The sequence below is a fragment of the Emys orbicularis genome, chromosome 1, assembly GCF_028017835.1.
Source record: "Emys orbicularis isolate rEmyOrb1 chromosome 1, rEmyOrb1.hap1, whole genome shotgun sequence".
In the NCBI taxonomy this organism is placed as follows: Eukaryota; Metazoa; Chordata; order Testudines; family Emydidae; genus Emys; species Emys orbicularis.
The window spans coordinates 209,178,275-209,193,315 of record NC_088683.1 but is presented as its reverse complement, the minus strand read 5'-3'; the positions used below and the strand labels follow the sequence as shown (position 1 = coordinate 209,193,315).

Here is a 15,041-nt window from a genome sequence, read left to right as displayed (position 1 = left end):
GATAGAGAATAAGACTGAGAATATATTATTGCCCTTATATAAATCCATGGTACGCCCACATCTCGAATACTGTGTACAGATGTGGTCTCCTCACCTCAAAAAAGATATTCTAGCACTAGAAAAGGTTCAGAAAAGAGCAACTAAAATGATTAAGGGTTTAGAGAGGGTCCCATATGAGGAAAGATTAAAGAGGCTAGGACTCTTCAGTTTAGAAAAGAGAAGACTAAGGGGGGACATGATAGAGGTATATAAAATCATGAGTGATGTTGAGAAAGTGGATAAGGAAAAGTTATTTACTTATTCCCATAATACAAGAACTAGGGGTCACCAAATAAAATTAATAGGCAGCAGGTTTAAAACAAATAAAAGGAAGTTCTTCTTCACGCAGCGCACAGTCAACTTGTGGAACTCCTTACCTGAGGAGGTTGTGAAGGCTAGGACTATAACAATGTTTAAAAGGGGACTGGATAAATTCATGGTGGCTAAGTCCATAAATGGCTATTAGCCAGGATGGGTAAGAATGGTGTCCCTAGCCTCTGTTCGTCAGAGGATGGAGATGGATGGCAGGAGAGAGATCACTTGATCATTGCCTGTTAGGTTCACTCCCTCTGGGGCACCTGTCATTGGCCACTGTCGGTAGACAGATACTGGGCTAGATGGACCTTTGGTCTGACCCAGTACAGCCTTTCTTATGTTCTTATGTTCTAAAACGGTGCTAATATAATCCCCTATCTTCCACAAATGAAGTCCAGTAGCAATATGCTATATCAGGGGTCGGCAACCTCTGGCACGCGGCTCACCAGGGTAAGCACCCTGGAGGGCTGGGCCAGTTTGTTTACCTGCCATGTCGGCAGGTTCATCCGATCGCGGCTCCCACTGGCCACGGTTCGCCGTCCCAGGCCAATGGGGGCGGCGGGAAGCAGTGCGGCCGAGGGATGTGCTGGCTGCGGCTTCCCGCCGCCCCCATTGGCCTAGGACGGCGAACCGCGGCCAGTGGGAGCCGTGATTGGACGAACCTGCCGACGCGGCAGGTAAACAAAGCGGCCCGTCCCGCCAGGGTGCTTACCCTGGTGCATCGCGAGCCAGAGGTTGCCGACCCCTGTGCTATATTTCTCTCAATCTCTCCTGGAAATGCAAGATAAACATTTTATATTCTCTCATATGTTTTAAATATATTTTTTAATATATTGGCACACACACATTTATACCTTAAGCATAAACAACATATTGGCATTTCTAACAGCTGCCTCTTGTACTTTTCTGATATATCAAAATGTATCATGAATATAACATATACAATGCAAAATACGTTTTGGAAAAGAATCAGTTGTATACACATGTAAGAAATAGATACCAAACATTTAAAATATATTTCTTTACAACAGCTTCTGTTTCCTTTGAGAGCACCCATTATTACTAGGCTACTCTTCAAAATATTACAGTTAATTATGAGAGAGATCAGTAATACTTGTCAGGAACATTTGCTTTTATTTTCCAAATGATTTGATTATTACATGATTGTGACTCTAAAATGGGACAAGCACATAGTACTCTGAAAGTCTAAGATCTAATTCATGCTCTGTTGTGTTTCTATTTTATTCGATTCCCAGATTCAGTGACAGTGACCCGAAGAGCAAATAAAAAGATTTGTTCCATTACAGGGAATAGTTTTCAGTTATCTTAGAAAGGGTTTTAACCTGCTTTTGAAAATCAAAGAGCTGAAACAAAACAAATAATACTTATTTAAAATACCAGGAAAGCTTCATCTCTGCTTACCGTATACAATGCCTGGAATGCTACAAGTCCAGCAGTAAGAATAAACACAGAAACCTGTGTACCCTGACTTCAACACCTCTCAGATCGGTCTCAATGGCTATAGCATACAAGAGAGTGACAAGTTGCTTTTAAAAACCAACTCAGTAACAAAACTAGATGTTCTCCTTTCACTCCTTCCGCCTGTCAAAACTCACTAAGAGTACCAGGACATTCTAATCCAGGAAACAGTCAACTACAATGTGATGTTTATAGATGTAATAAATGACTTTCAAAATAAAAATGTATGTTTTTATAACCCTAGAGTGCAGTAAAGATATATGACTAACAACGGCACTTCCTCTCATCTTAAAGAGACAAAGCACCTTTTCTTTTCAACATTTTAATCAAGAATGCTATAACTGCTTGTAGCAAAAAAATTTGAGATTTATGCAGACACCATTTATAATCCTCAAAGGCATTTAGGACCCTAGCTCCCATTGAAATCAATGGGCATTAGATGCCTAAAAACCTTTGAGGATCTGCACTTCTGTGCCTCAGTTTCCCATCTGTAAAATGAGGATAATAATAATCCTCCCATTCTCCTATCCTCTGTTTGTTGTGTCTATTGAGCTCTTTGGGGCAGGGAATGGCTCTTACTATGGGCCAGATTGCAATCTCCCTGCTCATGCTGAGTACTGCTTTATGCCATCAGTAATCTCATTGATTTCATTGCAACTCCTGGTGTAACTCAATGTGCATCAGGATATCACAATCTGACCTTACATGCATGCACACTGCATAGCACAATGGTGTCCCAGGCTTCATTAGGGCCCCTAGCTCCTACTGGAACACAAACATGAAACATAATTGTCATCTTCATTCTGAACTTCACATTTACAAAAGTGGATATGGTTTTGCAAGACAAAATAATTTGCAAAGGACTTCAGTTTTGCTCCCCAGCATTTTGCAAGTGAAAATCAGAAGGTTTACACCCACCCAATGATATTGCAGTAAACTAATGCTGCACAGTTTACAGGCAAAATTCAACTCTTCCTGCAGCTATCTGTTGCCTATTCTTCACTTGCTCTGTGTAGAACTCTTGGCAAGGTTTCTTGTATGACGACAATGGGAATTCATCCCTAAATGAGGGCATGATATTCAGCAGTGCTTCCACAGCACAGATATGAGATCTGCAATATAAGATCAGAGAGGAGGATTTTGCTCTTTTTCTTTAAAGGCCAAATTCCAGCAGTCTTCAGGTTTGGCCAGAAAACAGGTGCATACCAATGCTGTACAAGCACTTTCTTTGTCGTGTGTACTGTGCCAGATGGCTGCCATGCACAGATTTTTCCTGCCAGAATCAGGAGAAATTAGAGTGGGACAGGTATATGCTGGGCTGATTAGGTTACACACACACTAAAATAGGTGGGCTCATATCCCAAAACCCCTTGATGCCTTCCTTAGAATGTCGAGTTACAATCCCTCCCCTGCTTCACCCCTTGCTCTGGTGAAGGAGGAGTAAGTTACTTTTCTCTATGGTTATGTCTACACTACTGCGGTAAGTTGACCTAAATTACGCTACTCCAGTTACGTGAATAACGTAGCTGGAGTCGACGTAGCTTAAGTTGACTTACTGGGGTGTCTACACCGCGCTGGGTCGCTCTGCCATCGATTTAGCAGGTCTTCTCTAGACCCGCTAAATCGCCCCCCGGTGCATCGATCACAGCAGCAGCGATCCTGCGGTAGTTTAGACATAGCCTATTTGTGGAGGGCCTTATTCCTCCCTCTGGCCCCAGACAGCTATTACAGCCTACAGGTATAGGGAGGCAGAAGCAGGGATCTTACCACTTCCCACCCCTTCCCACTGACTTGCTCACGGGGCGGGAGGAGTACCAGGCAATTCGGTCCTGTTCCCCTGAAAAACAGTCAGAATTGCAATCTGAGCAGGTCAAAGCGGGGGGGCGAGGAGGGGAAGACTGGCTGGCTTACCGCACCACACTTCCCTAGGTGGCCAAGCAAGGCCTGTGATAATCTCGCCCTAAGGAGCGGAATCAGGCTGGATAATTTCTGTCCCATGGTCCCATCCTGAACACACCTACCTGAGCTTGTGCCTCTGCCCAGCTCACAGTCAGGATTTATCTCTAAGCATTTTGTTTTGATAAGGAGGATAGTCCTTCCAAATGTAAAAGATCCGAAGAACAAAAACCTTAGAAATGGGCACAACGAGAGCTGGTTGGGAATTTTTTGACAAAATGTTTTTTCATTGGAAAATGCCAATTCATCAAAACCAAAACTTTCCATGGAAGTGTATTGGTTTTGCAAACCTTTGGATGGGAATGTTGCTGAGGTCTAAGCTGGAATTTCTGGGAACAAAAGAGACCCTCCGCATAATAGTCAATTGATTAGGGCCCTCACCTGGGATGTGGAAGACCCAGGTTCAAGTGCCTGTTCTGAGGTAGAGATGCCTCCCACATTCCAGCTAAGTCCCCCAACCTCTGGACTATAGAGTCAGTCTCAATTTCTTCTGTTGGACTTTGCAGAAATAATTAATAATCACAGGACCAGAGAACTCAGGCAGAGCACAGGCTTAAACCTGCATCTCCCACATCCCAGGAGAGGACCCTAACCACTAGGCTATTCTCTTGCTCTTGCTAAGGGTCTCTTGCTCTGCCTCTCTGAAAATTATTAAAAGGTCATAGTTTTGTTCCACTGCAGAACAAAAACAAATTCCGAAACCTTGAAATCTTGTTTTGGAGCCAGCTCTAATTCTGACCCCAAATCCATTGCAGTTAATCATCTAAGATTGCTCTACAAGTTCATCAGGGCCGAAACTTGCAAACCCTTACTCGGGTGAGTAATCTCTTTGCAAGTTACAGTAGCTGCTGTTGGATTTACACTGGCACACCCGAGATCAGAGTCCAGCCCACGGGCTACTTGTGTGAGTAAGTTATGTAGGAAACAGCTTTGCAGGATGGGGATCTTTTTCCTGAAGACATTGTTTAGAACGAGCAGGTCACACGCTTGCATAAGTTTTAAGAGTTATCTTGGCTCCTAAATGAAAACAGATCATCATATATGTAGATTCAGGCATTGTGACAAGTTTCTGTCATTTCACAAATAACGAATAGGTACAAGGAAGATAGTGTCTATATAACCATTCAAAAAACTCTGTGGGTCTCACTTATATATCATCAATGGGCTCATCAATCAACAAGGCAGGTATATAAATAGATTTGCACACAAGTCTCCTACCAGGCAGCTACATTAATTTATGTAGATCCAACTCTTCCAATTCACGCTGGTATCTCAGGGGAGAAATCATGGGCTTTCTTCCATATGAGTGGTTGATAACGCGCTAATTGAAAAGGCAAAGAAAGGGCAACTGAAGTTGGAGGCAAAGATGCATTCTTCGCCCTTTGTCTGGTCAACAGACTATGAAATGCACTGGTAACTGTTCCTAATGCTGAGGCTCTGTAGAAAGAAGTGGTAAAAGGCATTGATTGTCCTGTGTGTTGGTCTAGATCTCATCTCAGTTGATAAGACAAAGAGGCTACTAACCTCTTTGCATTTCAATATGCAGTCCAAATTTGGCATGTGGTTACTTTGTTACCTTTTTCCCAAGGACCTGTCTGACTGAGCTAGTGACAGTGGCACTAGGAAAAGCTCAGAGGTGAATTCGGTGCAGCTAAGCAATGACAGAGCAGAGGCCTCAAAAAGAAAATGCTAGAGGAATTTAGTTTTATTGTTTTCCTCAAGGGTCAAAATTCTGTAGGATTTGTTCTTCAGCATAATTTAACAGGCATCTATCATATTACGAAGTGCTTGAACTTTAGTTGTTGCACAACACTACAGTCATGAATCTGTGAGTCCTAAGACCATTTTAACTTCAGGAATGAGACTGCTGTCTTCACATTGCAGAAATCTAAGCCACTTGTGATAGAACAGTACTCACTGGAGTTAATGGAGGATGCCCCTATCATGTGACTGGGGTAATCTTCTGCAGTCCTGACCATGTGACTATGGCCAGGACAAAGACTGGCCTCTTACCAGTATTCCTGTGCATCACACGTTTACACCATGTCTACACTACAAACTTTGGTTGATGCAAGTTATGTCAGAGTAAAGCTGATGCAGTTAGTATACGCTTGTGCATGCATACTTGTCGCCTTGCATTGGCGCTGTGTGGTAATCACCAGGAGTGCTTGTACTGATGCACAACTACTGGCTCAGCATGTGCAGAATGACAGTTGAATGTGCTTTTGGTAGATTCAGGGGTTGTTGGTGTTGTTTACTCACAAGATTGGATTTCAGTGAGAAAAACATCCCAACAGTTATAGCTGCCTACTGTGCCCTGCATAATAGCTGTGAAGCAAAGGGGGAAAACGTTGCTGCTGGAGTGGAGGGTGAAACAGCTGTCTGCTGAGTTTAAACAGCCAGACACAAGGGCTATTAGAAGATCTCAAGATGGAGCTATATGGCTCAGGGAGGCTTTGAAAGAGCACTTTTTTTATCAGTGAGCCACAGTAACGTGGTGTGGTGAGCTGTGCTCTACCTGGCCCTACTGTGTGGGGGCCTGTTAGGAATTGTGTGACACTTGGTGTACATCTATACATATAACACTGTCAATGTACCTATTCATTTTGTGCTGCTTGCTGTACATTTATGATTATTACACTGTGCATGTTTGTCACTGATCCTGTGAGTTGTGTCACACTATGCAGAAACAAGTAAGTGGGTGCTTTCAGAACTGCTAGGCATTCTGCAGCATATGTTATGAACTGATGAAGATGTTCCAAATAACTGAATTTTATTCAGTAACAAAACCAGTGCAGAGAAAAATCTGTGCAATTTAAAAGCAAATACACTCAAAACTTTAATAAATTAATAGAACAGAATGTATCAAGGGGAAAGAACATTCATATCCATTTGTGCTACACATACAGCTACCGTGGCTTTCACAGGTCAGTGCATGTGAAGCAGTGGTTGTCCTTAATGTCCCCCGGGGTGGTAGGGCTGTAGTCCCTGGTGCCATGTGGAATGTTGGGGGGGGGGGCGCTGCAGGGAAGTGCTGTAATGGAGTTCGCCATGGACTGCAAAGGGAGGTGGCCCCAGGATTGTTGAACCCGTAGATCCACAAGAGTCTGCAGCATCTGTGTTTGCTGCCAGAAAAGCCCCATTATGTCCTGATGCATCTCCCTTTCCTTTTCCTGCTGGGAATCCTGGGCCTTTCTCCTGTCCACACTTTTCTTCTCCAGGCTGTCTGCAATGTTCACCTTCCAGGCCGTCTGCTCCCAACCTTATGCAGCACTGGCTTGTAGGATCTCACTGAACATGTCATCCCAAGTCCTCTTCTTTTTCCTCCTTATCTGGTTGAGGCATTCCGCGGGTGTGAAGGGGGAACCCCTCAAGGCCGCAAGAGCAGCAGCTACAGATAAAACACAGAGGTACCCTTGTCAGTATAATCACAACAGAAAGCAAAAGTTAAGGTTCAGAATTCACTTCCCTTGCTCCCCCAAAGTTTTAAACAAGCCATGCCTATTGATACTTCTGCTTTGGAGTGCTTGTGTACGTAGGGTGACCAGATGTCCCGATAAAATCGGGACCATCCCGATATTTAAGTGTTTGTCCCGCGTCCTGACCGATCTTTGGCACTTTGTCCCGATATTTGCTTCGCCGGCAGCACTCGGCTTTTTTTTTTTTTTTTTTTTTTTCCCCCTCTCTCCTGCTCAGCCGGCACGAGCCAGCCTCCCCCGCCAGATCCAGAAGGGGTTATTACTGGCCGCTCGGCTGGAAGTGACACCGTGGCCGGTGGGGAGCCGCCGGTTCCCCCACCCCGCTCGTAGGACTTTGCCAAGAGCATTGCGCACCATGGGGGGGCCGTGGGGTGGGGCTGGCTGGGCTCTGGTGGCTCCCAGGCGTGGCGCGGGGCCATAGCAGAGCCCCGCAGTAACGTCACCGGCTCCCCAGGGCGTGAGGCCGCGGCAGAGCCCCGGGGCAGTGAATCGCGGGGAGCTCTGGGGGGCGGACCCCGGAGAAGCCCTGTGGGAACCACGTGTCCGCTTCGCGTCAGGGACGGGTCCGGCCGGGCTGCCTGAGGGCCAGGCGCTGGGCTGAGCCGGCGAAAGCAGAACGGAGAGAGGCCTCGGGTCAAGCTGCTAGGACACGTGCGGGGGAGGCCGAAAGAAACTGGGCATCCAGCCAGTGCCTGTGGCCCCGAACAACCCCCAGCTGTGCAGCCCGGGGGGGGGGGGGAAGTTGCTACTCCTGGGCTGGGACGTTTGGCAGGGGAGGCAGCAGGCTCTGCTTGAGGGTGCTCAGAAGAGACGTTTGAGATTTTTTTCTCTCCTGCTCTGCCGGCAGCACTTGGCTTTTTTTTTTTTTTTTTTTTGCGATTCCCCCCCCACAGTCCCGATATTTTCTTCCTCGGCTTTTTTTTTTTTCCCCCCTTCGCCGGCAGCACTCGGCTTTTTTTTTTTTTGCGACTCCCCCCCCCCGATATTTTCTTCCTCTCATCTGGTCACCCTATGTGTATAGCACCACTAAGCACCAGCCATGGTGAATAAGGCTTGAGAAATGAGGCGGAAAATTGCTCAGTTGCATGAAACTAGGGCAGTGGCACTGAATACTGGCACCATTTTCCACAGACTGTGATGATTTTAGCTGATATCTCACTAGTGAGGGTAACAAAGACACAGAGATCACAGCTGCTACTGGTGACCCAAAGTCGCTTAGGCCTGTATGCTGCTAGTCTGTGTACTGCAATGGCCTGCTGAAGTTACTGCTGACTGGCATGGGAAAGTGTCGTACCGCAGAGGAAGAAATAAGGTTGCCATCCCTAGAAACCTTCAGGAAAGGACTGCAAAGTACCTCCATGAAACTTTCATTGAGATCTCTCAGAAGGATTCCAGGGACATCCCTGTATATATAAACAAATTTCTCCTCATGGCTCCAATCTTGCCTAACTCTACAGGGGAATGAAAAGCAGATAACATTATTTCTCTTTTTTGTACTGCTACCTCTTCTAGTACAAGTAAAATAATGCAAAATCCATAAATGTGTCCTGTTAAGTCGGGGGTGCCATCACTGTAATGGGAAATACATTTACACACTTACCAGAAGATCCTTCCGTCCACTGGGCTCACTCATTCTTGATTGCCAGGACTGACTAGATGCATTGGAGTTTCAAACAGGTCCTGGCTAATGGCATAGCTGGACCCTCCCCTGGTTGCTTGTCTCCCATCCTCATCCTCCTTGCTGTTCCGGTCAGGGACCTCTGGCTCAGGCTCCCTGGAGGTATCCATGATGGTGGGTTCTCCTCTAAGTATGTCATGCAGCTCTTTGTAAAAACAGAAGGCCTGTGGATTGACTGTTGGCCTCCCTGGCCTTCTGGTATGCCTGACACATTTCCTTTGCTTTCACATGGCCCTGCTGCTGGTCCCTGTCGGTCATACACCTTCTCCTGCAACCCCCCTGCAATCTGCTCATAGATGGCCACATTTCTATGGCAGGTCCATAGCTGTGCTTGCACAGCCTTTTCTCGCCACAGGCCTAGGAGATCCAGTATCTCCTGTCTATGCCAAGCTGGAGCTCATCTGGAGCATGTAGCCAGCATGGTCTGCTGGGCAGCTGTGCACAACAGTGGAGAGCTTCCAGGTGTGCTCACCAGGCTGGACAATCAGGAAAAGGCATTTTAAATATTCATGGGGCATTAAAAGGAAGGAGGGGCCTTCTGGTCTCTGTGACTCCTGGGCAGTGGAGTTCACAACTGAAATACCAGAGCAGTCAACGTTGGGATTGTGGGACAGCTGCTGGAGGACTGCTATGGTCAACACAGGTAACTCAGTGTCTTTGCTTGCACAGCATTGACCTCTGTACATCAACCATAGCTCAATGCCGCTTGGGGAGGCAGTGTAACTGCATTGCTGTAACGGGGCGCTTACATTGGTGGGACACAAATTTAAGTGTAGACACATGCACAACTAGGTCAATGCAAAATGGCTTACGTCGACTTAACTTTGTAGTGTAGACCAGGCGTCACTGTAGTGAAGCTGCTGCTTGTATAGTCCTTTCTTAGGGTCAAACTTTCCAATTTCATCTTTCATGCTCTTCTTTGCTCCATTTACCCATACATGACCGTTTTCCAGCTATGTCAGAGAGCAGTGAAAGGAGTAGTGCTAGCTACACCCCTTGTGGAAATTTCTGTGACCCTTTTTTGGCATCTATTTGACTACCAGCTAGTTGCTCTTGAAAGCAGAATGTGGTTGCACCCTCCTTTCATGCAGTCCGGTTTGTTTAAAAAGAAAGAACTAGAACTGAACATTTTTACAAAAAAGAACAATTTCCCACTCTCAATTCTTTTTATGCCCCGCAAAAGGTCAGGAATGTTTAAAATTAATGGCAACCAATGTAAATGAGAAACAGAAACGAAAGAAACATTAATTCCCTTGCATACAGTCCAACTTGCTTCCTTTTTCCAAAACAGAAACTGTTTGCCTGCTTTGGCTACTAAACCACCAGGAATTTCCAGCCCTTTTCAGCTTAGATCTTTGGGAATCCCTACTTCATAAAATGAATCAAGAAGCCACAGACAGTATTAAAGTGATGAGCAGTACTCTAAACAAAGCATTCTCCCCGCCCACTTCAGCTGGCCAAAAAACCATGACTATCAGAAAGTGTGAAAAGGCAAATTGGAAAATACAAAGTGAGCTTCATGTAAATAAAGCCAAACTACCTGGAGCCATTGGGTCAGATTCTCAGCCAGTGTAAATCAGTGTAGCTCGACTGCAGAGCCATACTTACGCACACCAAATGAGGATCTGTCCCTTTTTGTAGATAAGGCAAGCAAACAATGATACTAGTCAGTATTTAAGGAAGGTCACACCTCCTAAAACCCCTTTCCTTCTCACTTGATAATGCAGGTATTTAGCTCCTAGGCCAAGAGTTCTGACACTTTTTCAGTGTGGAGTACATTTTAATAAGAAGAGTGTCTCACAGGCTTGCTCCCTTCCCATTTGCTATCACATGGACCCCTCTCCTCTCTTTTTGGATAGCCTTCCTCAGTCTTCAGCAGTCACTGCTATGTGAAGTCTTTTAAGTCTCTTTACTGTCATAAAATCCTTTCCCCCTTCCAATCTATTCTATTCCTTTCCCTTGTCCTGCTCCCTTGCACATGCTTCTCCGTCACCTGTTCCCTCCCTCCGGACATGCTTCCCAATTGCCTGGCCCTCCCGTCTCCCCTGGACACACTGCCAGGCTGCCTCATTTCCTTTTCCTCTGGACATTCCTCTCCCAATGGAAGCTAGCAGATGCAGCTAGGGCCAGGCTATTCTTCCTTGTTTCCAGCTGCTTTTACAGGCCTCTGCACACTTCTTTGCAGTGCAAAGCCAGCATCCCTCTAGAGCAGGGGTTCTCAAACTTAATTGCACCACGACCCCCTTCAGACAACAAAAATTACTACATGACTCCAGGAGGGGGGACTGAAGCCTGAGCCCACCTGAGCCCCTCCGCCTCGGGCGGGGGGACCAAAGCTGAAGCTCAAGGGCTTCAGCCCCAGGCATGGGGCCTGTAACCTAAGCCCCACCACCTGGGGCTGAAGCTCTTGGGCTTTGGCCCTGGGTGATGGGGTTTGGGCTTTGGCCAGCAAGTCTAACGCCAGCCCTGGCGACCCCATTACAATGGGATTCCGACCCACAGCTTGAGAACCACTGCTCAAGAACCAGCTAGACAGAAGCAGCCAATACCACATGACTATCCGGCTCCCTGCTGAACACAAGCAAGTGCTCTGTGGACCTCCTGTGCACCCCACACCAAAATCTGGGAGCTGCTGACCTAAGCATGTTGCTCAAAAGCAGAGAGAAAATGTGAAGCAGATCGGACTGAAGTGAAAGTGCCATTTCTGTTCCCTTTGGAGAGGGAACAACTTAGCTGCTTTGGAGAACAGGCCCCTGAAAGCACACATGGTATATGCAATGTTGTTGTCCACCCAGAGCTTCTTCAGTCATGTTGCATTTATTTAGAGTTACTGAACCTGCACCCAGTAAATGTTTGAAGGAACAACACCCTTTCCTCAGCCTGTTAGTGCTACCTAGGGTACAAATGTTGTGCCTAACGTTGATGACATGTTTGCAGAGGTAAAAAAAAATAAAAAATAAAAAATCTGACAAAATACTACACATGGGATTTTCAAAAGTGATCAGCAATGGCCTTACCCTTATTGACCTCAGTGGGAACGGTACGTCTACACAGCAACCTGACACCCGTGGCTGGCCCGTGCCAGCTGACTCGGGCTCACAGGGCTTGGGTTGCAGGGCTGTTTCATTGCTCTGTACACTTCTGATTTTCCTACCTTGCAGGGTCCTAGATCCCGGGCTCCAGCCTGAGCCCAGACATCTACACAGCAATGAAACAGCCCCACATCCTGAACCTGAGTGGCTGGCACAGGCCAGCCATGGGTATCGAGTTGCTGTATAGACATACCCTGATACCTTTAGCTTTGACCTCAGTGGGAGCAGAGTTAGACCAATGGTGAGTACTTTTGAAAATTCCATGCTACATGTTCACAGATGTGTCTCCAACTTGAATACCGGCTGATTTTAACCACTTTTTACTTGGGAGTTAAATATTTTGCACAGTTCCTGATTATGGCATAGCTACAGCCATGTCAGATCAATTTTTTTTGCATTATAGCTAGAGAACATACAAGTTATACATTTTTTTACAGATTTTATACAGATTTTTTTAATCCCAAACTACCAGCTCAGTCAAAGGTGTTTTAGTAAATATGGCTAAAATAAAGGTGTTTTACCTGATAACTGTCCAGAGGCCACAGGTCTCACTTTATACGGCGTACTGCAAAATATCAAAGAGGGCTGGTTACAATAACACTGACAAAACGCTGTGTTTTCTGTATAGGACTGGTGTACATGCCACGAAGAGCGGGAGGAAGTATACGAATGCATTCTGAGCTGGCTTGAAATTTGTGGGTTGAAAATTTACCCATGGAAATAAAGAACATGGACTTTCTATGAATTTATCGCCTTCAAATTTGCCACTGCATTGGTGGTAAAGGACTTGGTCACGCTGCTTTAGTGCCACCAGAATATACCATTGTCACAATGCAAGCACAGCAGAAATCTTTCCCCTTTGAGGAGAGTCAGGTTAGCTTGGAAATAGAGGTGTCAAGGAAATGGTCACTGGGAAGAAGAAAGTTCCTTGGCAGGGCCGCCCAGAGGATTCAGGGGGCCTGGGACACAGCAATTTTGGGGGCCCCTTCCATAAAAAAAAGTTGCAATACTATAGAATACTGTATTCTCGTGGGGGCCACTGTGGGGCCCGGGGAAAATTGCCCCACTTGCCCCCCCCCCCCCCCCCCAGGCAGCCCTGGGAAAAATAAACATTTAAAAACCTTCCGCATCTCAGCACAAACCCAGTTTTGAGAAAATTTCTTTTCAAGTCACCTTTACAAGGTATCACTGGTTCTCAGCATCAGCTAGTGCTAAAAGGCACTAAAGCTCATTAAAAGGGTTGGACAAATATTTTCCGTCAAAACTTTTTTTGGATCGAAAACTAGGGGTTTTTAAAAAGCAGAAAAAATCACTGACAATGTCTGCTTTCCTTCAAAATTTGTTGTGGTTTTTTTAATTGAAAAGCTGAAATAAGTCTGCCAAAACCTGAACATGATTTGGGGTTTCAGAAGTGTGTGGCCAAATATTTGCTGCTTGCTGTGTTTGATTGTTTAAAGAAACAATAAAAAAATTCTGCTTAAAAAAAATCCAAAACTTTTGAATTTTAATGGAGTTAGATGGCTTGCCTCCTTGATCTTCTCCGGCAAAAGCACACACGACAACAGACAGACAAAGACTTTCCTCCCTCCCAGATTTGAAAGTATCTTGTCTCCTTATTAGTCCTGTTGGTCAGGTGTCAGCTAGGTTATGTGAGCTTCTTAACCCTTTACAGATAAAAGAGGAATTAACCCTTAACTGTATGTTTATGACACACTCTAAAAGCTTATCAGATGTCACCGCTCAATGTGATGGGGGCCCTAGTAAGTCAAAGTCCTTCCAGCCCTTCTGGAAGGGTTGCCTCTTTGGTCAGAAGGACTTGTCTGCTTGCTGAATCAAAAGAAGGCCGAGTCAGTTTAAATGCAGACTTTTTATGCCAAACATCCTTTCTTAGTCCGTTGGTCTCTGGAAAACCTAGTTTGACCCGGTTTATGCAAGCGTCCCCAGGCATGGTACCTCTCTGGAGGTCTTTACAACCTGAGTGATTCACCTTAAATCACCATCCACTGCTTTTAGTTCCTGGAGGAGCTGTGTTCTCATTCCCCCTCACTCTCCTCCACTGCCCCAAGTTGCATACAGTCCCTGGCCCACAGTGATACATAAACCATTCATAAGCTTAATACAGTATGTATCCCCAGAGATACTGCACAAGGTTGCAACGTATGTCATAACAACCTAGTATGATATTAGTCTCTTTTGTAGCTGCATCATATTGTTGACACATTCACTTTATGATTCACTATAATCCCCAGATCCTTTCCAGCAGTACTACTGCCTAGCTAGTTATTCCCCATTTTGTAGTTATGCATTTGATTTTTCATTCCTAAGTGTAGTACTTTGCATTTGTTATATTGAATTTCATCTGCTGATTTCAGACTAATCCTCCAATTTATCAAGGGCATTTCAAATTCTAATCCTGTCCTCCAAAGTGCTTTCAACCCCTCCCAGCCTGGTGTCATCTGCAAATTGCATAAGTGAACTTTCGACTCCATTATCCAATTGATTTATGAAAATATTGAATAGTACTGGACCGCTGTGGGACCTGCTGGACACATTTCCCCAGTTTGAAAGTGTATCATTGATAACCATTCCTTGATTGCTGTCCTTCAACCAGTTTTTCACCCACTATTTCACCTACCTGCACATGACTGAGCCATAGAAGGCAGGCCAAGCACATACTTGGCTAAAATAATGTAGAAATATCTTGTGGTTAATCTGAAGAGCAGAAATACACTATTTTTCTTCTTTGCCCAAGGAGTGACTCAGTGATAGGTCAGAAGGAGGAATGTGCTCATGCCATCCAGCAAAAGTAACAGTTTCAGCCAGATATCTAGGCACTGGGATTGAGGCTGGGTGAGAAGCTGAGAGTTAAGGTAAGCAAGCTATATTGAGCAGGTGCCCCCATGAGACTGAACTCAGGCCAGTGGGCCATTCAGGCTAGGCATAAGGAGCATACAGAAGCCTGTGCGGTGATTTTTTTGTTCAATCAAAACAACATTTAAGGAA

General features: G+C 45.4%; 1 protein-coding gene across 2 annotated transcripts in view; it reads right to left on the bottom strand.

Moving 5' to 3' along the window:
- PDE9A (phosphodiesterase 9A) overlaps window positions 1-15,041 on the bottom strand; it is a 91,849-nt gene that overhangs the window by 54,514 nt on the left and 22,294 nt on the right. For both annotated transcript variants that reach the window (XM_065406595.1, XM_065406603.1), the window contains one exon: window positions 12,560-12,603. In XM_065406595.1, coding sequence (XP_065262667.1) covers window positions 12,560-12,603 — 44 coding nt within the window. The remainder of the gene's footprint in view (window positions 1-12,559; window positions 12,604-15,041) is intronic.